Here is a 26,954-nt window from a genome sequence, read left to right on the forward strand (position 1 = left end):
AAATTTTATATTGAGTGAAGTCATGTTGGTGTAAAACTTGTTTTGTCCTGCAAGCAACTAAAGGGAAGTGGGGAAATTTTCACTTGGAACTTAGAATTGTTTGTCAGAATCCTGGTCCCTTGTTCCTGTTTAAACCAAGTATAAAATTTTTGAATTGGCAGTTTGAGTAATATAAAGTGGAAGCTAAAGTCAAATACATTAATCTACTAAGATAAGTTGACCTATGTATAGATAAGTATACTTATTTGTCTGATAAGTGTTTTTCCAGTATGGCATTGAAACCGATTAATATCCACTGGATTAGTACCGATTCTCAGCCATACTGTAAAATCATGTATGATATTGTATTGCGGACAATTTTCTACAAATAATAAAATGAAAACATAAAATTAATACCAGTTTTGTTAACCTTTGGCCCCTCTCGGGGCTAACATACACAATTTTTCATTTTAATATGAGCGGAAAGATGTCTATATTACAATGTCACATAAACACCTATTATATGATTTAATCTATTAACAAAATTTTCGGACAATTTTCTTATCCATGTAATAATAAAGAAAATGAGAATTACAAACATGAAATATATTTTAAACTGTGTTAGTATAAACTTATTTTAAGAGATATATTATTACGTGATCTACAGATAGGAACAAGTTTTATGACAAACAAACAATAGCAAAGAACAGAAAAAAAAATTCAAAAAAAGTTCTCATTCTGTAAAATTTTAATGGTTTATGTCGACTAAATGGATGTGATAAATAGAATAGTGGTCATGGATGACATAAAATCGACATGTCGATGGTTCAATGACATTATGACTACTTATGTTGACAGTGATATTTTGACAGTGATAACACTTTAATAAATTTTTTTTTTAAATTGACAGACAAAAAAAAGTGTCAACCCTCAAATAGATCCAATGGAGTAGGGTAGGGGGTGTCGATCGAAACCCCCCCTTAATTTAAACTTGGGAAGGCCCGCCTTTGTCTTTTCTCATCCCCTATTTTTACACCCCCTTGAAGAATTGCTGTGCATGCCACTTAATAGTTCCTTGAATAATTTATAAAACTATTTTCTGTTCTAATATTATTTCTCAAAATACTTTTCCTGATCATATAAACGCATTTATTGACTAATCGCCTTAAATATTTGCTTTAAAAAATGTATATGTTGCAAAATTTTGCCTGCAAATTTTGAATGATCAGAGATAAAGGGGTAAGCAATACAGAAAAAAAAACTCTGCAATGTATTCATATTTATAAAAGGTTTTTATAAATTTTAAAGTTTAATAACATACTTTTTTCAAAAATTTTAAACATTTTAAAGAAATTTTGGATTGACTATACATGTGTTATTTTTATTTATATCAAATACAAAAAAATTCTGACCATAATATAATCAGGAAGTGCATTGGACTGGTCCCCAAAGTTTAATAAACAAATTCTCTCAAATGTTTGCTTAAAAACTTTTGGGGCTTCTATTTATCATAATTTGCTTTTACAAAATATCTGTGTTCAAATTTTTCCACCAATGAATTAAAATCTATAGAAGCGGTAATTTTGGTTTCAAAACTGTGGGTAAAAATCAAGTCCAATGTCTTATCCCTTAAGATCCCTGCTACAATTAGTAGATGACTTCGTTATTATGAGTTGGTGTTGGTGTGCTGGAATTTGAATCAGCCTAACAATTAATGGATATTTCACATCACTAGGAACAACAAAAAATGATAAAAGGTAGCAGTTACTTGTATGGTTTTGTGCTTAAGATTTCGATAAGTTTTAAACCAATTGAGCTTTGTAATTAAGGTCCCAGAATAGTTTTACGCTATTTTATTTTTATATTAAAGTTTTAGGTGATTTTAAACTAATTTTATATTCTTTCCTACCACTTCATGAAGAGAGAGCTTAGTTGCTAGGGACGCAGCCGCTAGTTAATGTAAAAAGATAGATCCGATAAAAAAATATATCATAAAAACAGCAAATCTTTTTAATGTGTCAATATCTCTCTCTTTTGACGTCTTCTCCCCTTTCTCCTTCAAAAAAAGAACTTAACACTTGCTTTAGACTAATAACAAACTTCCCTGAAAATTGCAGAACAATTGATCCAGCCGTTGACTAGATCTTACGAGGTACATACACAAACCTATTGCTTTATATAATAGGCATATTAATAATTAGTTTTTAAGTTGTATGAAATTATCCATTCCTGAGATTGTGTGTCTAATACACTGTTGGTTCTGAAGTAATGCTGTATTCTTTCCAAACTAAGATCCTAAATTATATTGAATGTATAATTAACCAATTTTTGATAACCCAACACAACCGCTCATCATTTGATAGTCGATAGGTTTGAATCTCTGTTAACTCTCTTTTGTAACTACTGATGCGCAACATTAATAGTTAGAGTAGGGGGAATGTGTTGGCCTAAAACAGGTTCAATTACTAGGCTCAGTTAGAACTTCCATACAAAGGTCATGTAATCAAAGTCTTGGTTGTCTACGTTGTTATTGGGAGGTATTAATCATGTATACCCAGTAACTAACATAACTTAATTGAAAAAGATTTGTTTTATAATATGAGAAGAAGCAAATCTACTTAACAAACCTTGGCCTTTTGTCTGTCTGTCTGTTCTTGATAAGTTAGATAAGTTTAGATTTGGGCGTACATACATGAAAAGAACAACAACATTAAATGAATATTATATACATTTATATGTGTACAGTCAAATGGTTGGGTTGTTTTATTTGAAAATTTTCTTCACAAATGGCAGTTTCATAAAAGGTACGAAGTATGCAGAAATGTGTATTCGCGCATTGTTTTCATACAGGCCATTAAAGTAAAAGATTACCTTAGTCTCTGGAAGAATGAAAAATGTGATTGGGATAAAGATTATCAATACTCCACTAAACACCTAAAAATATTTAAATTTGAAATGAAGGTATAATTAATCATGACAAGAAAACCAAAGATTATCTATTTAAAATTTTAAACAACTTTGCTTTTCTTGTCATGGTTAGGCGGTAACTCCTAGGGGATGAAAATTGAACTTGAAATTTTCAAATCTAATTTTCTCAAAAAGGCCTCATTTTAAGATTTTCGTTTTTCCACTAAATTTATATGTTCATTGGGACATTTTAGAAACAGTTGGCCTTATGTCTGAGAATTTTTTTTTCTCTTACTGTCGCTTCAAGTAAACTGTGGCTAGTAAAAAAAGTATTTATAAGCTTACCAGAAAAGTTCCATAAAGAGTGAGACCAGTTTCGATCCAGGGGAATAGTTTTAGTGACACCACCAGCAACAAACACGTCCAACACCGCGTCAAACCCTAAAAAATATTATCATTAAACGTTGTAAAATAAACATGCCGATTAGAAATTGGATCTAGGGGACTAACTTTATAGCTACAAATATATGGTAGCAACTCTGATGTAGAATACGTGGATATTATTTGTGAGAGATTCTCGTATACTATGATTAAATGTCTCTCCCAGCTGGTTAACCCTGACCACGGAAGAACGTATTAACCATTAACATAACTATATTAGCAACCCAAATTGACGTCCCCTGTCACAATCTAACTATCAATACTCTAAAGATTTCTAATAGGCATAAAATCTTTTTTTGTGTCGCTTTAAACAAATTTTATGCAAAAATATATATCAACCAATTCTGTAAAAAAAAAAATAAAAAAATAGAGACCTTATTATCCCCCCAGACATTGGACATGACGTAATAATGTTCAGCTTATAGTGCCCAATAAAAATGGCTTAATGCAACACAAATGACCAATGATAGGACAGTATACATTGTATTTGTAATTGACCAATGGTAAAATGTACAATGGCCTATTATTGGTCATTTGTATTGTATGACGTCATTTTTTATTAGACTCTATTATCTGCTTCCGCAATGACGTCAATTATAAAAAAAGCACTGCATTTAAATGTATTTTGGAAATCAGATTGCAAAAATTCAGAGAGAGGGGACAATGGGCTGTTTATTACACTAGTCCCCAAAGTTTATAATAACGTTTTCTTATTTGTTGGCTTAACAGCTTTGGGGATTTTGGCGAATTTCGATTGGTTGGTTTATTAAGTTGGTTGTTCAAACGTTTCAATCACTAAGTTTAGTCTAGAGAAGGGGTTATTTTGTGTACCATCATTAGGGATGTACATCAATTTATCGGCCATTGTCTTATCCCATTACATCCCTGCAAAATTTGCATAATACAAAATTTCACGGTAGATAAATAAAAAACAAAAGATGCTTTTAGCTTTATATTTTATCTATCTTAAAATTTCTTTAGTTTTGTAAAAATATCGTTTTTCCTTGATACAAACAAGGACGGCTATTTTAATAGTAACATAGATATTTCTTTTAAAAAAACTGATCGAATGCAAGATGAATTAAGATTTTTGAACTGTTACACTTCTTACAAGTCTAATACTACGTGTTATTTGGAGTTTTATCAACAACGTTCAGGAAATAAATTTCCAGTATGGCTTCGAAACCAATTAATATCCGCTGGATTAGAATTTGTTCTGCCCATACTTAAAATGCATGTATCATATCGTATTATATTTTGTTATCATTATTATTTAGATTTTTATATCGGCGGAAAGCTGTCTGTAATACGATGCGGTGAATTTCAGAATTATTTATAGTGGAGAAGTTGACTCACCGTCTTCAAAAATATTTGAAACCTGTCTAGAAACTAAGTAAAGATTTCTTGATAACTAGAGAACCTTATATATAGAATAGGACCAGCTGAGATATTTTGTTAAAATTATAATCACATATTCTTAGTTATACAGAGGCATCTCACCTATTTTATACCCATAATACTTTAAAGATATTTGAAAGAATAGAAATAGATATTTTGTCCATTTGTTTATCCTTTCATTGTTAAATACAAAAAAAACTTAACATAAAGAAAACAAATTATTTTGACCAAGATACATACAAGTGCAAACATTCCAGGGATACGGGGATTAGTATAAGTGAATAATCCAGACAATAACCTGGCTCAAGTGGAAGGAACCTTTTTTTGTCTGCTAGCAAATTGCTTTTTGTTCTTTTGTAACGACTCAGCTGTGTTTATATTTTAAATGCTATTGGCTGGTATTCAAAGAACCAATTGAAAGTCGGCATAGGGTCCCAACCCAGTAGGATGAGTCATATAGATCGTGTCCCCTCTATTGTTTTACTTTAATGAATGGACTATATAGATTATTATTTACTAGTGTGTCTCGGGAAAATGTTTAGATTAATTTATCCGTGATTGTTTAATCCTTGTAACCCTGGAAGTTATGAAAATATTTGAAAGTAATTACTTGTTCTCAATTCTTGAAAGTGCATCTTTACATTTTCATGTTGACATACTTTTTATAAATAAAAATTGCCTTAATAAAGCCAAAGACTACAATTTGAAAATAAAAAGCCTAAACTCACTCTGAACCCTGTGCAAAATTCCCAATAATGGGAAACTCTATAGGTTCAGTGGTTAGCAAGATCTTAACGGGCAAACAAAAAAGCCTTACTAATTCTGCTAAAATGAATTCAAACCTTGCATGTAGCTCTGATATCTGAGGGGAACAATTCTCCAGAGAGAAGGAGGGGAAGGGTCTGTACTCCAAGCTGTACAGAAAATACTAGGAAACAGGCTGCAACCAGGCTACACCACCTTAACAATAATATGTTCTTGTTAGTATAGGAGCTACTCTAGAACTAGGCTGTATGTCTGTACCCCAAGCTGTACAGAAAATACTAGGAAACAGGCTGCAACCAGGCTACACCACCTTAACAATAATATGTTCTTGTTAGTATAGAAGCTACTCTATAACTAGGGTGTATATCTGTACCTTAAGCTGTACAGAAAATACTAGGAAACAGGCTGCAACCAGGCTACACCACCTTAACAATTATATGTTCTTGTTAGTATAGAAGCTACTCTATAACTAGGGTGTATATCTGTACCCTAAGCTGTACAGAAAATACTAGGAAACAGGCTGCAACCAGGCTACACCACCTTAACAATAATATGTTCTTTTTAGTATAGGAGCTACTCTAGAACTAGGCTGTATGTCTGTACCCCAAGCTGTACAGAAAATACTAGGAAACAGGCTGCAACCAGGCTACACCACCTTAACAATAATATGTTCTTGTTAGTATAGAAGCTACTCTATAACTAGGGTGTATATCTGTACCTTAAGCTGTACAGAAAATACTAGGAAACAGGCTGCAACCAGGCTACACCACCTTAACAATAATATGTTCTTGTTAGTATAGGAGCTACTCTATAACTAGGGTGTATGTCTGTACCCTAAGCTGTACAGAAAATACTAGGAAACAGGCTGCAACCAGGCTACACCACCTTAATAATAATATGTTCTTGTTAGTATAGAAGCTACTCTATAACTAGGGTGTATGTCTGTACCCCAAGCTGTACAGAAAATACTAGGAAACAGGCTGCAACCAGGCTACACCACCTTAATAATAATATGTTCTTGTTAGTATAGGAGCTACTCTATAACTAGGGTGTATGTATGTACCCCAAGCTGTACAGAAAATACTAGGAAACAGGCTGCAACCAGGCTACACCACCTTAACAATTATATGTTCTTGTTAGTATAGGAGCTACTCTATAACTAGGGTGTATGTATGTACCCTAAGCTGTACAGAAAATACTAGGAAACAGGCTGCAACCAGGCTACACCACCTTAATAATAATATGTTCTTGTTAGTATAGGAGCTACTCTAGAACTAGGCTGTATGTCTGTACCCCAAGCTGTACAGAAAATACTAGGAAACAGGCTGCAACCAGGCTACACCACCTTAATAATAATATGTTCTTGTTAGTATAGAAGCTACTCTATAACTAGGGTGTATGTCTGTACCCCAAGCTGTACAGAAAATACTAGGAAACAGGCTGCAACCAGGCTACACCACCTTAATAATAATATGTTCTTGTTGGTATAGGAGCTACTCTATAACTAGGCTGTACCCCAAGCTGTACAAAAATGCAGGCTAAAATAGGAAATCTAGTTATTGGTTCAGGGCAGGTTTTGAGCCATTTAGGAGATAAAAAAAAGGCGTTGCTACAAAAGATGTAATTACATCAGGTCTAATTTACAAAAGGTCCAATGCTACATAAGGTTTACTTTTGTAACATTAGACCTTTTGTAGGCGATAAGATTTTTTGTAAATTAGATCTTTTGAAGCAACGCCAAAAATACGCTAAACTTTTATATCAAAAAGCCTAAAAAGATACTAATTAATTATCAGCTTTGAGAAATATTTAAGAAAGATTATCCCCAAAATTGACGCTTGAAAACAGACACCTTTAAGACTGTTAACCTTCAAATTTTATCATATTTGACGGCTAGAAGAGTATTAATTCTACAAAAACAAAAAATTTACACGTAAGGTCCCAATGTAGTTATGGAGTAGGTCTATACACTTATGTTAAATCACCAATGCAAGTTAAAACAAAGCCGTTAGGAGCCTTCTGATTTTTTGAGTAGCCGACCCACATAAATTGGCAGGTGTTTCCTTACATCTCTTACTGCAGGGAATTATATAATCAAAGTGCGTAGTCAAACATAGAATCCCCCCCCCCCTCGAAATAAATTGAAAAAAGGAGAGAGGGTTTGTTTTTATTATTATATTGGGTACTGGGCTAGGGGAAATTTCAAAAATAAGGATGGAGATGGGGGTTTTTAGTGCTTGATGGGCACATTAGATGAAAGCTACAAGCATCTAGCTATCTAAAGTTATGTTTACCTGTATGTTAAAGTAACAGATCCCGAGGATAAATATGAAAACAGAGAAAATGTCAACAAACACGCAATACTAAAATTTTTATCAACATCATTCAAATTCTGTTTTTAATTTTTCCGATATCTGCGCGGCGGTTTTCCCTTAAATTGCCTAGGGAAGCACAGCTAGGAAACTACACACCCTCCCCGTATTTTAAATAAAAGAGTTTACTTTTTTAACCTTAGGTTAGGAGCGTACAAGATAGCCTCACAAAGTTATGCCCCCCCCCCCCCCGCAGAAGTAAGACATCAATAAAAACAACCTTTTTGCTCCTTCTTTTTTCAATTTATGCAAAATTTAAGGTATGGGAGTGTTTTTGTACTTTCGAGGCACCCTGAGGGACAGCACCAAGATATTAATAACAACATTTTTGTCAATAAATCACTGAACATCACTTTGCTACTAAAAATGTTTGTCCTTTTTCAATGACTCAGTAAAATGTTAGATCTTTTTAAATAGTCAATTAAGACTATTAATAAAATGAAAATATTATTATTTTGAATAGAAAAATTATAAACAAAATATCATGTTATCTAATTGTAACATTTTATTTGTGTATTTTTGTACATTTATAAAATGTTTTTAAAGTTTTCATTTTACAACAAAAGATTACTAAGCATATTTATTGAGTCTAATCAAAAACTGGAATCAAATAATCCTTATATAAAGATAGCAGGATCGCTAATCGTACCTTCACTCTCCCTAGAGAAATTGGATGGTTAAATTACCCTTTCCCTCAAAACGCCTTCAATCTTATTTATTGTCCTTTTTTAAAATTTGACTGATGTATGATTCCTGAGAAATAATGAGATGAGGTACATAATTCTTCTTTTGAATCTTAGCAGAAGATTTGCAAGAGCTAGAGATGCAACTAGCCTAAATACACCTGAAATTGATTTAATTAACAACTGATATTTAAGTCCTTAACTATTACATCTCGCTAACCACTGAACCGATATGGTTTCCATTACAGTGAAGCAAATCTAAGCAGGGAAGGTTTTGGGGGAGGGTATCTCCACAATTCCAGTAAAAATAGCCCCCCCCCCCTCCAAGTTATCCCCTTCCACCTTAAGTGCCCCTTGAGACTTCTAGGGGGCGTAGCCGCTAGTTAAACAAAAGGTATAAATAATGAAATTAAATATTTCGTATAAAAGCACTGTTTTGTAAAATTCGTCCGATTAAAACAAGAAAGTTATTATATGCATTATTGCTATTGCAATTTTAATACAAATAGATTCAAAACGACTTACCAATTATAATTGCAGAAATATAAGCAAGCTGCGACGTTTTGTGAATCTCACCCTAGTTTGAAAATCATTAAATCATCAAAAAACTCTTATAGTTATTCATATTGGGACGCTATCAAATGCTTGGGTTAAGTCTAAAAACACAATTTTTTTGTGTATCGCAGCTACTATAAACCTTGGATTATCTGTCTGACATCTTTCTACATACATTTTTATTTGTGAATCTTAACTCTTTATCTTTGCCAGTTTTACAATTATGATTTCAATGATTTAATAAAATTTCCTTGCAGCTATTATTTGAATTAGAAGTATAATTGTAGAAATTATAATCAAGTTCAATCTTTGTATTCATATCTTCCATACTATAAACACAATTTTCCTTTATTTTAATATTTTAAAAGATTTTATCCTGAATTCTGTGAAATTATAAGCTATGTGAAAATATAAGAAGCACCTTATAGTGCCTACAAAAAATCACATTATACGGGCATATGACCAATGATAGGCCAATACACTATTAGACTAAATTACCAATAGAAGTCCAGTATAGATTTTAATTGACCAATGGTAAGCCAGTATGACGTCATTTTTTATAGGCTATTGCCACTATAAGCTACTTCAAATACTGAATTAAAGTTTATTTACCTGAAATGTATAATTTCAAGAGACTATTACCATATAACTAAATTCTTCTTAATGAAAATTTAAACAAATTTTACTAATGTTGTATATACCTTTATCTTTACAAGAACATCTATGCTTAATTTTTTTTGCTATTTGCAAACTTGTTAAAATCTAATATGTCAACTGGCTTATGTTGTTACAAAATAGTTTTTTTTTCAGTGAAGGAGTCAAATAATCAGTAAAACAAGGACAAATAAAAAGTGTAAATTTTTTGGTGGGTTTTGTTACAAAGTTTTAAGCATTTTGAAAATCAGTTTAAAAACAATGAAAATGACATTTCAGATAACCTGAAATGACGTCATATAATACTAATGACCAATGATAGGCCAATGCACAGGCTAAATTACCAATAGAAGGCCAGTATAGATTTTAATTGACCAATAGTAAGCAAGTATGGCGTCATTTTTTATAGGCTATTGCCACTATAAGCTACTTCAAATACTGAATTAAAGTTTATTTACCTGAAATGTATAATTTAAAGAGACTATGTATATACCATGTAACTAAATTCTTCTTAATAAAAATTTTAACATTTACAAAAATTCAGTGTTTCTAACAAAAAAAAGTTTCAGAGTGATTTATTTACTTTAGAATTTTACTAATGATGTATATACCTTTATCTTTACAAGAACATCTATGCTTAAATTTTTTTTTGCTATTTGCAAACTTGTTAAAATCTAATATGTCAACTGGCTTATGTTGTTACAAAAGATTTTTTTTTCTCTGTGAAGGAGTCAAATAATCAATAAACCTTAAAACAAGGACAATTAAAAAATTGTTGGTGGGTTTTGTTACAATAAAAGTAATAAGTATAGATATGTAACTCAGACAAATACTTGGTCCTAGTCTTGGGGACCTTTTTCGTTTGCAAGCAAATTGCATTTTGCCCTTTTGACCTAATTGAAAGTCAGTATAGGGTCCATGGTGTGGGCTTGCCCCTATATTATTTTACCATAATTTTGTAACTACGTTTTTAGCATTTTTAAAATCCGCCATAAAAATAATTGAATTTTGCCCCATGGATTGTCTAAACGTTTCGACCACAAATTGTAATCTATATAAGGGGTAATTGTGTGTATCATCATTGGGGATCTACATTAATTTATCTTCCATTGTCCTATCCCTTTAAATTCCTGATTTTAAGAAACTATAACCTTTTTTGTGTTTGTGTGTACTAATATTTTTTTCAAGAACTCTTATGCTAAGTAATAGCCCTATCTTAGCAAAAAATATTATTTTGTCCGGACAGACAATAGCAAACTGTAATGACAGCAACATTTGTTTATTTTTTTGCCACCTTTCTCCTTTTTTACATACAGGAATTAAGGTTTAGGTGGTTTTAAATTATGATTATAGTAGCAGGACTGGAATATTGTGTTTGATACCATTAAGTTTAAGCCAGTATAGATTATTAGTAACTTAATGCTTCAAGCATGCCTTAAAGTCCAAAATTTGCGACTGTATTATGGCCAAAGCATTTCTAAGTTAGCTAGCAACCTAGTAGCACTCGGAAGGTAACATAAATATTATCTTTAGTATGACTTCCGTAATGATAGGGTATAACAATCTTTTTTTATTGCTTTTATCTTTTTATCGTTGTATTTAAAAAAAACTTTTTAGCAATTGTAAATATGTTACTTGTTTTTTTTTATGTGGTAAACTCAAATGTGTTGCAAAAAGAGTTATACAAGTTTTTTTGTGTTAAATAAAGGAAAGTGCCTGAATATTTGGTCGAAAATTTTCACAACATACGCTCTGATCACAGACATACCACTAGAATAAAAAAGTTTTTTTATGAGCAAAAATTATTTTGTTTGCAAGAGTTACATCATTTTAAAAATAAATACATTCAAAATCAGTAAATAGTTTGCACCCTTTTTTCGTCGTATTTTCACAGTAGCTTTTGGTAGATTATTTTAGGATAGGTAAATGTTATTGATTGCTCCGCAGCGTTAGAGCTTTCTACAGGGCTAAAGCCCCCCCCCCGGGTTTAGAAATAAGGAAAAAAACTACTGTGAAAATACGACGAAACCCACTACTTCGTTTTTTTTTCAATTGATCCAAAAACTGACTATACCTAAACTGTTGAACAACACTGAGAACAAGGACAATTAAAAATGGTTTGTAAATTTCTGGATGATTTCTAGAAAAACAAATATTCATTCATTTACATTAAGTAAAGTTTAAAAAAATTAAGCAGAAGAAAAAAGTAAGAAACTTTTAACAATTTACATTTGGTAAATATAAAATCAAAAGAAAAACTGACAGAGATAGAAATTTATACAGACACACAAAATTCAAAACAAACAATCTAAAAGAAAGAGAGGCAATTAAATATGCAAAAAAAAAGAGCAGTTATAGTCTTACAGACAGACAGACAAGCATATAGACATACGGCCAGACATACAAACGGTTTGACAAACACACAGACATACACTCAAACAGACATACAGACAAATAGACATACATACATAAAGACAGTCATACTGACAGAGAGAATGATAGGCAGACAGACAGACATACAAACAAACAGACAAAAACTTGTAGACAAATTGGAAATAAAATGATTGAATTCCTGATATTCTGAATGTATTCAAGTTTTCTTGTTCTCTTGCTTTGAACCTTGGTCAGACTTTCCCTGTAGTTTCAAAAGTTGATAGATCATATATATGCAGTCCCTTGGCAATAACTTTCAAACTATTTCAGACGACCAACCATGTCGTTTTAATGTCTGTTATGGCCAAGATTTGAACCTATCCTCTCCCCAATAAAAAACAGATGTGATACGTGTTCCGCTAAAGTTATCTCTGAATGTCTCTAAACTGAATATTATTCTTTGCCAATTTATACCTGCGACACGTCATTAATTATTATAGATTGGACCTATATTCAAAAAGAAAACATCCACAAATAAACAAGAATAATGTCTATCTAACTTTCCTGAGAAGGCCAACTTCTCTCCAGCTTTCATATTCAGGTCCGTACAATCTTGTCAGACTGTCCTCAGCCTGATAAATACATAAATATTACCCTTAAGAGGTTTCGTGATATTATTAAAGGGGTGTTTTTCAGTAACTTTATCCCTAACCATGCAGTAAGCCCTGTTGAATACTGAAAACCCCCTCACTCGGTTAATTAGAGGGAGGGATTATTACTGTATTTCAGGTTAAGTTAGGTTATAATGGGTACAGGGTAGCCTCATACGATTTGGGCTATCCGAGGTAGTTCAGCATAGGAGACAAAAACAGTCCCAATTAAAGGTTTTAAATTTTGATTTAATAAAAAAAAATCACAGCTACTCTTTAATAAATAAACTAAGAATGAGCCTGTTCAGGTGCCAAGACATTTGTTTACATACCTGGACATATTTCTGTTTGCTGACAAGATAGTAGGGGGATTCTGGTGACAAAAAGCTGCATAAAAATGCAAATATTGGGATCACTGAAAAATGTAAAATAATAGGATTAGTTATTATGAAAACTGATGCCATTTTTTGAAATGAAAAAAAATACTGTTCTTTAGTGTAAAAACATGAAAACATGTAAACAACAAGAAATTATTTTCCCGTATAGCTTCGAAACCGATTAATATCCGCTGGATGGAAACCGGTTCAAAGCAATACTGAAAAATCATGTGTAGTATCGTATTGTAGACAATTCCAGTCATAATTTATTTATGACTGACATCAGTTAAAGTGCAGTTAAGCTATGATTAGTGTATGCGCATGGATGTCCATTTCATTGTCCGATGGATTGGTGTGTTGATTCGCCAAGATAATATGTTAAAGAGAACACTAAGAATAAACTAACTATCCTTTGCTTATTGTTTTTTTTAGTAGCGAAGCTACTCTTTAATTTAAATGTCTGTCCGTCTGTTCGTAATTAATGAATTAGGGGAAACGTGATTTTTTCAGCTCCTATAAAAGATAGACAGCTGAAAGTTTTAGTGCAGATTTCTGTAACATATACTCATCTAATCTATATATTATTTTGTTCATCTGTCTGTTAATTGGGGTGCTAGATCGATTCCTATTTTCTTACGTTTTTGTAATTTTCTCGTTATCTTTTCTGAAAACGGCTGAAATTTTTAGGGATTAATTAAGTCAATATTATACATCATATTCTCTTTAGATCATTTTTTCCAGGTGTCGTTTAATAATTTTTGAGCTTTGCTACTTTTGGATGTTGTCATCCTTGTTTTAATGTATATTGAACCCTGATTTGAACAAATGTGCTTACCTATAGAAACATTTGCAATACTTTGCCATCTGTAGAATAAACCAAGTGTGTACACTAATACACATCCAACACATCTAAATATTGGGAGATAAATTTATATTACCTTTAATTAATACTTTAAAGGTCATAATTCTGCTTTTAGAAGAAAAAAAATGTTTAAAAAGTTAACAAAACCAAACTGTCCTATGTTCATTATTTTTTATAAATTACGTTTATGATTTTTTAAATTAAAAGCCTACACATTGGGAACCCTAAACATGCGGGGCTAATTAGTAACCAATATAACCTTACCCAATCTGGTATAAAGTAATAAAAACCTCCTATGTTTTCATTTTATTACAAATAATAAGAGGGGTAGTTACTATGCTCAACAAGGGACTATTAGGGAAAACGCCTTACCTTAAAACACTTTCTAGGACTGAACATGTTCCTCTCATCTCAATACTTGATACTTCTGTACAGTTCAATATATTGTTTCCAGGGATAAGGGATAGGAAACCTGCCCAACAATTAAATTCGGCCCATATATGAAAAGGAAAGTGCAACTTTTATTATTTCCAAATTAGATTAATCAATTGGCGGTCGATTCTATTGGCTATGGCTCTAAACTAATAGGGTTCGGTCATATGGGCTTGTTTTGTATCAATCAATAGGCGATTGGCGGACAGCAATCCCTGATTGTTTCAAACTTAATTCATTAAAAAATAATGGATTATAAGCTTCATAGCACACTCTTAGATTGTAATATAAGAAAAAAATATATGTAAGTAGCACAACAATAACAAGCTAACAAAACCTGTGAAAAAAGGATGTAACATATTTATTTTTAGGAATCTTAAGGGATAAGACAATGGACGATAAAAGAAGTACAGTCCTTTTAATGATGAACAAAGTAACTCTTTTATATATTAAAATTATTGGTTGGAAAGTATGGACACTGTCAGCTAACAAACTAACAAACCAAGATTTAGTAAAAGTACCCAATTTTTTTGGGTTAGCTTATCTCTAGAAAACTTTGGGTATCAGTGTAGATTACAGTCCCCTGCATTGCTGTATATTTTACAGTGAAATGTTTAGCATGTTTAGTCAATAAATCACTAAATGGGGCTCATGGGGCTCATAAATGTTTAGAATGATTGAAATCCACCAACAAACATCTTAAATGTTAAATGTTGAACAACGTTGGATTGTCAGCCGTATGATGCACTGACATACCATAGTTTTAGAGTAACTACGCTTCTGGACAAAAGTTACTGACAGACGGATAATTTGACCATTAAAATAAAAAGATTTTAAATATGTAGATGAAAAAGTGCTTTAAAATTACGCCTGGACCGAAATAGTAATTTGTTTAATTTTCTTAAAAATACGCAAGAATCCTAAAAATTCACAATAATTCACGCAAAAAGAAACTCTAGACATGCGAAAATGTTTTTTGTTAGTTAATCTATTCTATAAGTATTGTCTGTAGGGTAGTCTATAGGTGGGTATTGACATGGGCAACAAGAATAAAGATATTTTTTAAAAATTCAATATAAAAATGGTAAACAATGTAATATAGTAATATGAAATCAGAAAAAGTAAAACCTAAAACAGAAGCGTGAAGAATGGGGATGTACAAAGTAGTAGCCACCCCCCCCCCCATTTTTTACCCTCCCTGGGGTCTAAATCACCCTATTACACCTACCAAAACTGGGTGGTTTAATCACATCCCAATTAAACCCTGAGCACGCCGCTAATTTAAAAGCTATGCTACTAATGTATGTTTTACTCCTTGTTTTGAATGTAATTATCATATCAACATTTAAAAAGGTAGACATGCGAATATTTGAAAAAGCACACCGCACGCTCTCTGTGTCAAATTATTCCGTTTCAACATGCTTCGGTAGTGCAGCTACTCTTTAACTAGTATGTCTCAATCATAAATTACTTTATATTGCAGGGTCTACGCACTTGCAGAGACCAGGGATCCAAAGGTCGATAAAATGGTGTGCATTTTTCTGTAGATTACAATTAGTTGTTTAAACTTCTGGACACTCATATTAATTGAATTGAACAATCAAATCAAATTAATGCCCCCAAAGTTGTTAAGCCAACGAATAAGAAAACATTTTTTATAAAACGTTGGGGACTAGTGTAATAATAATTATAATCATAATTAATTACTCAAAACCACTTAAATAATACATATATTTACTGAATGTATTACAAAGTAATGTTCTTTTATTGTTTTTAGAAGCTGTGCTATTTTTGACAAAATCATTTTTGTTTTACAACGTTTAGCTTTAATCATTCTGTTTTTCCTACTCGTTTTACGTTCAAACACTAAAATAATTTTCAGTGCTTTTTGGTTTGATTATTTTGTTTGGGTTTTAAGACAGACATAAACTTAAAATCATGTTTGATTGCTTTAAATAAAAATAATTAAAGGATAAAACAAAGAACATGAAATGTAAATCAAAATACAAATATAATTTGATGTTTTTGTAACAAAAAAAATTCTAACTAAATATATTATTCATAATAATTATTTTTGCAATCGTCAAATTAAACACTTTTCGGCGTCCAGGCATCTCTCTATGACTTTTCAATTTTCTAATTACAAATTATTCTAATTATAATAATAACAAAACGTTCATTCTTATTAACAATCTATTTAGCAATTTTTTTCTCTTCAAATATATTGTTAGTAGCGAAGCTACTCTATAATTCACTTTGCTCGCTACTTTTTAAATCACTTTGTCTGTCCGTCCGTCAGTCAGTCCGTAACGCTATGGGGGAAACGTAATTTTCTCGGCTCCTATTGAAGATAGACAGCTGATTTTTTTTAGAGAAGATTCCTATGGTACATGCTCATCTAATCTATACATTGTTTTGTCCATCTGTCTGTTTATTGGGGTGCTAGATTGATTCCTAGATTTTTATATTTTTGTAATTTTCTCGACTCCTTTTCAAGACAGACGACTGAAATTTTCAGGGATTGAATAATTTCACAATCTACGCATTTCCATCAAGTTTATAGAAATTCCTCAGTTTTCCTTTTTGCTTTAAGAGTTGTAGTTACTTTTCTTAAGAATTATAAATGGTGCAAAAAGATTGTTATCAAACTTGAGCACAAAAAAAGACCAAATCTATTGAAAAGAAGCCAAAACACAATTAAATTTGCATAAAAAGATGTTCAGACTCCAGGGATATTGGGATAGAACAATAGAAGATTAAAATTAATCTTCCCTTTAATCTAAAATATTATTACATGCTGTATTTGTATATCTTTAAAAAATTACATTTCATAATATGAACTATTTAAAGAAGCAGTACCTAATAAAGAATGAATTCATACAATACAAATCACCAATGATAGGCCAGTATATATATTTTACCATTTGGTTAATTACAATGTATACTGGCCTATCATTGGTCATTTGTATTGTATGACGTCATTTTATATTAGGGAATATAAGCTGCTACCTATAATAATAGTCTAATGAAATTTTCTCCCATAGACTTGTCCATATTCCCTTGTTCAGACTGACAAATAGATGGACAGATTTTTGTCTAAAAATTAGAAACATAGATAAACATAATGTCAAACAAATTTTCTAATTAAAAACGCACAACTTAAATGTTTATAAAAGATGACGAAGGCATGGGCTAAAAACTGGTTTAAATTTATAATTGAACATTTCTATATTCGTAGAAAACTGGATATATTAATACGATGCTAGACATGGTTTCGAATGAATACGAGAAAAAATGTTATAAACCTAATTTTACCATATACCTAGTAAGGTCTTTTGATTGTTTAACTAATAACATTGCAAATGTTTTTATAGGTATCAAGGTCTTGTAGAGTTTCAAAAATAGATTTGTAGAGAACATTGGACTGTAAATTGCACTTGAACCCAAATTAATCATTATTTGAATGGTTTGTTCAAAACCTTCCAATTCATCCGAATCAACAAAACTGGCAGTTTTGTTTTTCATCATCGGGGATGTATGTCAATTTACCTCCTTTTTCTTATCCCTTAAGATCACTGAATTTTTAGAATAATCATACCTGGCCCTGATTAAAATTAGTTCCAGAATATCAACAAAACAAGAAATGCGTAGGAATCACCAAATACAAATTTAACTACAAAAGCTGAGAAGCGAAGCTTTTCTATACTTGGAATCGGTCTGTACGTCCTAAAAAGTATTCTGGGTGTCACCAATTTTGCAACAAATGTATTTATAATTTTGTTTAAATTTATACTATCCATATTGACACTACAAGACTTTGTATTCGTTTGTCCTGTCGCCTGTGTTTAGAAGTGAAACATGCAGTGGGCTAACTTTACCCAATCCCCTTCCACTGAAATAGCAAATAAAATATTAGGGAAATAGCAACCTAATTTTTCCCCTGTCATAATATCCACCTTTATTCTACATCCATTATGTTGTCAATCTTGTTTAGATAAACTTCTGACCCAAATTGTTTTGAAATTAATCGTCCTTGTTGGAAAACTTTTGTTAATCAATCTTTCTTTTTAACTATTCATTTGACATGGTATAGAATAATGGATATAAAATACGTGGATATATTGGCAGGGGAAAATTTGTCGCTGGTTGCTAATATGAACCTCATGTATTGGTCAGTTCGTTCATCCAGTATGAGGGTAGGAGATTTGGTAAAGAGGTTTAGGTGACTAAATAAAGAACACAGTAATAGTGTCTGACTGATTATAACGTAACAAAAAAAATTAGCCAATGAGAGGCCACTATAAATTTTACCATTTATCATTAACGTCCTCTCATTGGCTAATTTTTTTTGTTACGTCATAATCAGTCAGACACTATTACTGTGTTCCTAAATAAACAAGGACCATTATGTTCATATGTAGACATTCAAAAGACAAATATAAAAATATATATTATGCTTTTTAAATCGAGCACCAAAATAACGATTTAGGGATATAAATAGGGTCACCGATGGATTAGTTTTAAAAGATAGGTAAAAAAATTGAATGATGTAAGGCGTCTCTTATAAAGAGGCCTACGCTATTTATTATGTAAACTTCATAGGAATATTTTTTTCATCGTGTATCTAATGGTCATAAAATTACTAACCTTACACATGATTAAATATTACAATAATTATTAAATTTTAGATAGCTTTCCGCGGAAATTAAAATGAAAGTTATAAAATGAAAACCATTTTTGTTGGCCCTGTGCAGCTGAAGGACCGAAAGACGCACATTGTGTAGTAAAATTTGTAGATTCCGTAACTCTTAGAATTAAAATTATTTAGAACAATATATTTCCTATTGTATAAACTGTAGTTGAAAGCAGGGCATGACTGAATCCAACCATCACTCTAAATATAATCATTATGAATCATTAGACATAACTTTTTCGTATGAATGAGAACCGGTTCTAATCCACCGGATATTAATCAATTTGGAATGAATACGAGAAAATATTTAAAATTTTTAATCCTTACCTTGAAATATAAATAGTATGATGATTATTGGCGAATGATACCAGCAACCAGGATACAGTGTAGGGTAGGCACGCTACCATCAACATAGTCCTAGATAGATAGATAGATGTACATATAGATAGATTAGATAGATGGATAGATAGATAGAATGATACCAGCGACCAGGACACAGTGTAGGGTAGGCACGCTACCATCAACATAGTCCTAGATAGATAGATAGATATACATATAGATAGATTAGATAGATGGATAGATAGATAGATAGATAGATAGATAGAATGATATCAGCAACTAGGAGACAGTGTAGGGTAGACACGCTACCATCAACATAGTCCTAGATAGATAGATATACATATAGATAGATTAGATAGATGGATAGATAGATAGATAGAATGATACCAGCAAACTGGAGATAGTGTATGGGAAACACGCTACCATCAACATAGTCCTAGATAGATAGATAGATATACATATAGATAGATTAGATAGATGGATAGATAGATAGATAGAATGATACCAGCAACTAGGAGATAGTGTATGGGAGACATGCTACCATCAACATAGTCCTAGACAGATAGATAGATATATGGATATTAATATCTGGAAACTCTGAACCGATCACCATTTTAGGCCATCCTCGCATTTAAATTGTCTAACTTTTTGGCCTCTTGATAAGGTTTCAGACTATTGATTTTGAGGCTTCCCCTTAAAAAAGAGATCTTCTAGCCTCTAGGGGCGCAGATATAGATATACATAAAAAGATGGATGTTTGTTTGTTTTTAGAGGAAAAAGAAATAAAATTCTAAATATATATTTTTGTAGAATGACATCACATATTAAAAAACTGCATGTGTGTGTGCAATACAATATGGGAGGGGGATATAGCAATAGAATAAAAACTTTTTGTCTCCAGCATTTGGTTTAAACATATGAGAGCAACTCCTTAAATATTGGCAACACCAAAAGATCTAAAGGGCCAGAACAATGACCGATACATTGATGTACATCCTCAATGTTAATACACCAAATCACCCCTTCTGTAAATTACATTTAGTTGTTGGAAAGTTTGAACACTCAAATTAATAAATCAACGAATGAAAATTCACTAAAATCCCCAAAGTTGTTTAGCCAACAAATAAGAAAACGTTATAATAAAACTCTGGGGACTAGTGTAATAAGCAGGCCATTGTCCCGTCTCTCTCTGGACAATACCTGCTAAAATATTTGTTTTTTTCTATAAGCTATAAAATGCTTAAAATTAAAATTGGTAAAAACTGCCTTCCCCTTTTCACTTCCTCAAGAAATAAAACCCCCTAGCAAAACCCTGTGTTTGCCACTGAATTAAAAGCGAAAATCAAAAATTACAACATTGATTTCTGTAATAATTTTTCCATGTTCTAGATATTGAGAAAATAATTCCTAGTATATTTGGGTCACAGAATTCAAATTGTGCTGAAAGAATAATTGTAAAAGGCAGGGATCAAAAGGGATAAGACAATGGATGATAAATTAATGTTCGTACCCAATTATGATAGATAAAGGTATCCCTTTGCTGGATTAGAATTATTAGTTGAAAAGTTTGGCCAATACTAGATCCGAATCAATCAAGCAAAGTTTTTGAGCCAACCACTAGGATAACTTGCTTATAAAACTTTGGGTACCGGTGTAATTTAGAGTCCAATATCCCTTTCCTCCCTAGTAAAAGGGGATTAGAAACAGATGAACACTCACTATAAAAGCATTTATCTTTCTTCGTTCTTAAGTTTTTTATTTCGAACAGTATTTGTATATTTAAAATTGGGGATTTTCTCTAATTAGATAATTGGGGTCCGTCCGTACGTCTGTACCGAATAGCTCAATTCGTTGATTTAGGCATGTTAAAAGTGTACGTACGATAATTCAAAACATATTGATTTTTAACTTTTTGACAATAATTTTTATGTGATATAATAATCTGATTTTTGGAATACTGATTCCTATTTCAAAAAGGTAAAAGGTTATAGGCAAAGCATCCCTATAATCAAGTCCTAAAATGGAAGTATGTCCAAAAACAGTATCCTGTATTTACGCAAATTTGAAACAAATTTACATAAAATTTTTTAGACTTTTACATTTATAATCAGTTATGACACTTTACAAGTGTTAATATTCGATTGTCCTACCGTTACAGAGCTTCGCTTTAATGGATGTTATCATCCTTGTTTAACATGGATCTTAGAATTTTACCTACATTGTAAAAATGTTTTTAATATTGTAATGAAACAATTTGAATTGAGAAAAGAATAAACAGCTTTTAATAAACATAGGTTCATTAAAACCGCTGCTACTGCTGCTATGTCAGGCACGTGATGTGAATAGGAAGAGTAGGGTTAATGTCTTGGCCCGTGAACAAGCGCAACTCATTACCATACATAGTTAGGACTTTCGGACAAAGGTCGAGATGACTCGAACACAAAGCGACACATCTCCTCTTATGATAGGTAATTGTAGGTATAGCTTTGAAACAATGTAAAGTTTTTACCAAATGAGAAAATGTGACAGTCATTAAATTTGTAAATATTTAGCATATAAATTGCAAACCTGGAGTGGATTATGCAAAAATATTCTGGGCAAATGTGCATCATTAGAATAAAGTAAGTTCATAAAGCAGATCTAGGGTAAACACACCACACAAATGGTTGATTTTCAATGACCCAATTGAGAGGCGGCACAAGGACAGTGCGATGGGGAGATAGAGTTATTTAATCCCTTTTCCCTCTAGTGTTTTACTTTAATGTTCATAATGTACATATACAGCTTTGTTGTATACGTTGTAAAAAAAATGTACAATGTACAAAATAACAAGACATCCTCTTATTAATAGGCCTTTTTAGTCTACTTAATATCGAAGTTTTTATATAACAAGGGTTTGTCATAATAAACGGTAATACAGTAACTATGCAGTATCTAATTGATTTTTCGCTACCACCAAGTGACTCGCAAAAAGTACATGCAGAGATTCGCCACCTATGGACATAGTTATAACGTTTGATTTCAGAGATTCGCTTTTATGAATGTTTTCATATTTCATATTTAATTTTGTTTAAGTTTAAATAGGTTAAAAGTGTAACAACAGTGTGTAATATAAATACATGTATATTAAGACCTACACTGCTGTGCAATAGAGTTAATTAGAGTGACCAAAATCCTTTCAAATAATGTCAATATTGACCATTTAAGCTGGATCTTTAAATTTGTAGCCGTTGCCGTTACCGCTGCCAGAGGTACAGCCACTAACCTAATAGCAATCTTTAAATCAAATTGGCTAAGCGTGGCCACAGCTTTAAATCTTTAAATTACAACCACTTTTTGAAATTTCAGTAAAAATATGAAGAAAAAAAAATAATATTGCGTAAAAACTTCAAACATTAAAAAATCCATGTTTTATTGGCAGCACTGGCAGAGCATTTCGGCCACGACTACGGCTACGGCAACCGCTACACATTTTAAGATCCAGCTCTGGTTAATGTTGTTAATCAAGCATTTGATAAAGTGGTCACATATGACAATAAAATTAACATGGATTTTCAAGGATTCAAACAACTGCTATATTTTATGTGTAAATTAAGTCTAACATTACTACTGGAAAGCTTAATCTACCAAGTCATATTAAGAGTTAAAAAAGTTAATCTTATAATCTTATTTTTTACAATTGTTTGATAATTTTACTTTTTTACTAGATGATCGCTGACAAAAAAAATTATAATGGAAAATTAATAAGTTATCAGCAATCTACTAAATAAAAATCTGTAATTTTTTTTACTCTTGCAATATAAACATATATTTCTTTCTGACGCTGATAATTGCATTTAACAGGTCTGCAATTCACAATTACTTAAATTGGGATAAAAATAATTTAAATTTATTGATTCCTGAGAATATTAGGCACAACGTTAAAAGCAATGCATCTCTATGATCAAGTCTACAATGTAAGTATGCCCATGTTTAGAGTCCTGTTTTAAGGTATTTTGAATAGATTTGTGCAGAAAATTTTAAGAACTCTGTATAATGTTGAATATTTAATGTGATGATACTCTATATTTGATAATGCCCGTTTATCTCTCTAATCTTTTAGGCTTCGCTTTTATGGATTTTGCTAGTTTTAGTGCTGATTAACTGACAAGTGTTGCATGGGGGTATTGAACTTATTTTGTAAAAAAAAATTCAGCAAAAACTTAATGTTTATGTCTTCTTATGTTTATGAATTTTTTGCCTGAGCAAAAAGTTAATATCTTAATCCAAGCAGAATTAACCTTTCAGTAAAATTGTGTATAAAAAATTGTTTATTTACACCAGCTACTTAAATCTTACAACAATAATGATAAATTCCCAAAGATGCGAGGCGTTAATTCGAGGGATCTAAAGGGATAAGACAATGAACGATAAATTGATGTACATTCCCTTCTGTATATCTAATTTTTTGGTAAAAAAATTAAGACACATAAGAGTACCTCCCATTTTTGAATGCACGTTAAGTATAACTTTGGGTGCTGCAAGTGTAATTTAAACTCAAATGTCCCATCCATCTCTGCTGTTTTTACAAAACATTTATTTCAAAAGATGGAATCATAAATTAGTTAAACTTTGGCAAATTATAATTAGTTATATCTATCACTAGTGGCAGACATAAGAGATAGATAAACCTACTTACATGTAAAATTTTTCATCTACAATGCTAATAATTTTATAATTGTAAAGAAGTAAAAAGACAAACTAAAAAAAGCTCATTATAGAAAAGAATTGCTATGACAACATCCATTAAAACGAAGCCCTGAAATAATAGACAAATAATCATTAACACTTTTAGAGTATTAGAACTGAATAAACAGTTTATAAATCAAAATGTATAAGTTTAAACAAAATTGTAAGTAATTTTGTTACAAAACTGTTTAAATGCAGGATATTGTATTTAAGGACATGCTTACATTTTTAGGTCTTAATTATAGAGAAGCTTTGCTTATAACATTGTACTTTGTTGTCCAAGGAATCAACATGTTTTAGATGGAAGTGCGGACTTTCTGGTAACTATTATAGAGTTGCTACGCTGCCTAAATTGTACCTAACTTTTATAGAAATCATCATGTAAAGATTGATATTGATGAACAATTCTAACATGACTTGATTAAAGAAAAGTGCTAACCGTTCCGTACGGACGGACAGACCGACCCTAATTATATAAAAGCTTCGCTTTAAAAAAAAATAGGAAAGTTACACCATAACGCCAAAGAGAGAGTTTTACATTTAATCCTTTTTTATTTCATGAGCTTTTTGCTAAAAGGACACTCTGAATTCAATAATGTAATCTAATTATAATGTTTATTGCTGTTACCTTATTAACATACATAAACATAAATAACATTTTAAGCAAAGCAATTGATAGTAATGTTGGTCATTAAGACGACGAAAATATCAGCCAAACTAGCTGCTATACAGGCTGCAAGTTTTGATGTCACTTGTGACCACTTCAAGTAAAAGACATAGAGTCGAAAACAGAATAATATCTGTAAAAATAAGCTCAATGTCAAAATATGTCCCTATGATAAAACAATCCATCAATTCAGTAAGATTTAAGGCACCTAAAGGCTTTTAAAATGTCGACTTTTGCACTGCTGCCATGCCCTGCATAACATTACTATCCTATCATATGAAGTTGTAAGATTTTTTATTTGTAGTTTAAAATTTCCTTATACTATATTGACCGATTAAGTTCTCCATTTTAGGAAAGCTTCATATAGGTCTTGGGTAGGTTTTCAGCAACTTTAATTGTAGATTTTAGTCATTAGATTATATCTGGCTATTTTTCTACCCTTCCTTACCTCTAGATGCTAGGGGTGTAACCAAGTATATTAAAAGATGCTTTAACTTTAAAAACAAAACACTACATGCAACTAAAAGATTCTACCTTAAAGTAAAAAAATAATGATTGTTTAACACTCTTTTTGTTGTGGCGAAAAAAAACACTTTCTCGGTTTAAACTATTTTAGGACAGCTACATAAATGGCTAGGTAACGACAGGAACATTTGGATTGTTTTGAAAGAAGTTACCTATTGGTCCATTAGTGATTACAAGATTTTTTCAGAATCCTCCCATCTTAAGAAGCTCAAAATATAAGGACAAGCCAATAACAAAAAAGAATCTTTTCTTTACTTTAATATCAAGCCTAAATAGACTAAAAATTAGATAAAGTGTAAAATCTTTGCAAACCTAACATTGTTTTTAGGATTTTAAAGTGTGAGTATCAACTTTTTGAATGAATTAATTTAGAGAATCCAGAAATGCACATGAAGGAATGTCGATGTAAGAAAAAGCGTCAGAGGATTTTTATAACAAAGGTTGAAAAATAAAAAGGACATATTGTGTTTTTCAAGCACGGAAGTCCTCTCTCCATAATTTTAAAATATTTCTTTTCTATGCCTAAACCCTGCAGAGGACCTTAACCCTCAGGGCTACCAAGTACCCAGTGTAACCTAACCAAACCTAAAGTAAAAAACAATTAAACAATACCCTTCTCTATATTTTCCATATATTTCAGAAATTAAGGGCAGGGGGCAGTGATTGACAAGGAAAATTGCTAGACATGTTTTAGAAATAAAACCTTTTATGGTCTGCTAAGCCAATTGCCTTGTTTAATTTAAAAGAATTGTCTAATGGCTATAAAACTTATCTAAATAGTTAATATCTACTAGACAAACGGCTATAAAAGTTTCTTATAGTTAAACATTGTTTCCTTACAAATTTATTTTTAAATATTAAGTATACTATCTTTGAAATGGTCAATGTACTGTGATAGAAAAAAATAGTAGTAGATAAGAAAAACCTTTCCAGTATGGCTCAAAAACGATAAATATCCGCTGGATTAGAACCGGTTCTCAGTCAAACTAAATGTATTACATAAATATTAAAATAAAATCCTGAAATCAGGGCCAGGGCTAACAAAACTAGGTTTAATCTTTTTTATTTTAATATCTGGAAAAAAGCTGTCTATAATATGATACGATAAATAGCTGTTCGCACTAGCATTGAAATTACAGTCTAAATAACAATATACTGTAACACCTCATTTATGATAGCTCTTCGGGAACTATATTCTATTAAGTGACTTTCAAATAATAAAAGAAATTACAAACTTGTGAGTTTATTTCATGAATAGGGATTGGTATTCTAATCGTAAATGGATGTAATAAGTAATCATAAAGGGTAGAAACAATATAAAAATATAATGTGGTATCTAAAAATAAAGTATAGAAACACCTATATTTTCTTTGACAGAAAAACTTGGAGTAAATAGTTTTTCTTTATAGTGAACATACTATCTTTTATTACTAGACCTTTAATATTTGTAAAACAGTTTCTGTGCGAGTTGTAATTTTGTCATCATCATTTCATGTCTATAGTATTTTAAATGAAGATTTTACACAATAAAAAAAAACACTTTCGGGTTAAATT

At 31.4% G+C, this 26,954-nt stretch overlaps 2 protein-coding genes across 2 annotated transcripts in view; both read right to left on the reverse strand.

Annotated features, from left to right (window-relative positions):
* Nucleotides 1-1,104: 1,104 nt before the first annotated feature.
* Nucleotides 1,105-12,615, reverse strand: LOC145327482 (facilitated trehalose transporter Tret1-like). Its single transcript, XM_080171029.1, has 13 exons — nucleotides 12,602-12,615; nucleotides 12,327-12,389; nucleotides 11,829-11,894; nucleotides 11,471-11,524; nucleotides 9,350-9,429; nucleotides 9,071-9,121; nucleotides 8,616-8,706; nucleotides 7,785-7,853; nucleotides 5,568-5,685; nucleotides 3,232-3,327; nucleotides 2,851-2,913; nucleotides 2,208-2,274; nucleotides 1,105-1,682 (listed from the first exon to the last, which is right to left on the reverse strand). The coding sequence occupies exons 1-13, from the start codon at nucleotides 12,613-12,615 to the stop codon at nucleotides 1,627-1,629; spliced, it is 888 nt and encodes a 295-aa protein (XP_080027155.1). The 3' UTR covers nucleotides 1,105-1,626.
* Nucleotides 12,616-12,678: 63 nt separating this feature from the next.
* Nucleotides 12,679-26,954, reverse strand: part of LOC145327484 (facilitated trehalose transporter Tret1-like) — a 75,059-nt gene continuing 60,783 nt past the window's right edge. Inside the window, exons 6-11 of the mRNA XM_080171030.1 lie at nucleotides 19,469-19,558; nucleotides 19,290-19,342; nucleotides 14,389-14,443; nucleotides 13,990-14,063; nucleotides 13,110-13,192; nucleotides 12,679-12,759 (exon numbers count right to left, since the gene is read on the reverse strand). Coding sequence (XP_080027156.1) covers nucleotides 12,679-12,759; nucleotides 13,110-13,192; nucleotides 13,990-14,063; nucleotides 14,389-14,443; nucleotides 19,290-19,342; nucleotides 19,469-19,558 — 436 coding nt within the window. The remainder of the gene's footprint in view (nucleotides 12,760-13,109; nucleotides 13,193-13,989; nucleotides 14,064-14,388; nucleotides 14,444-19,289; nucleotides 19,343-19,468; nucleotides 19,559-26,954) is intronic.

Source organism: Acartia tonsa, chromosome 9, assembly GCF_053477335.1.
Source record: "Acartia tonsa isolate MP-2025a chromosome 9, ASM5347733v1, whole genome shotgun sequence".
Taxonomy (NCBI): Eukaryota; Metazoa; Arthropoda; class Copepoda; order Calanoida; family Acartiidae; genus Acartia; species Acartia tonsa.

Excerpts from the sequence above, each read along its gene's own strand:
- LOC145327482 (XM_080171029.1), bottom strand. Across the intron at positions 8,707-9,070 it reads TATTTCTGCAATTATAATTG|GTGTATTTAGGCTAGTTGCA; the intron begins GTAAGTCGTTTT and ends AATCAATTTCAG. Across the intron at positions 3,328-5,567 it reads ATATCAGAGCTACATGCAAG|GGTTTGACGCGGTGTTGGAC; the intron begins GTTTGAATTCAT and ends AATATTTTTTAG.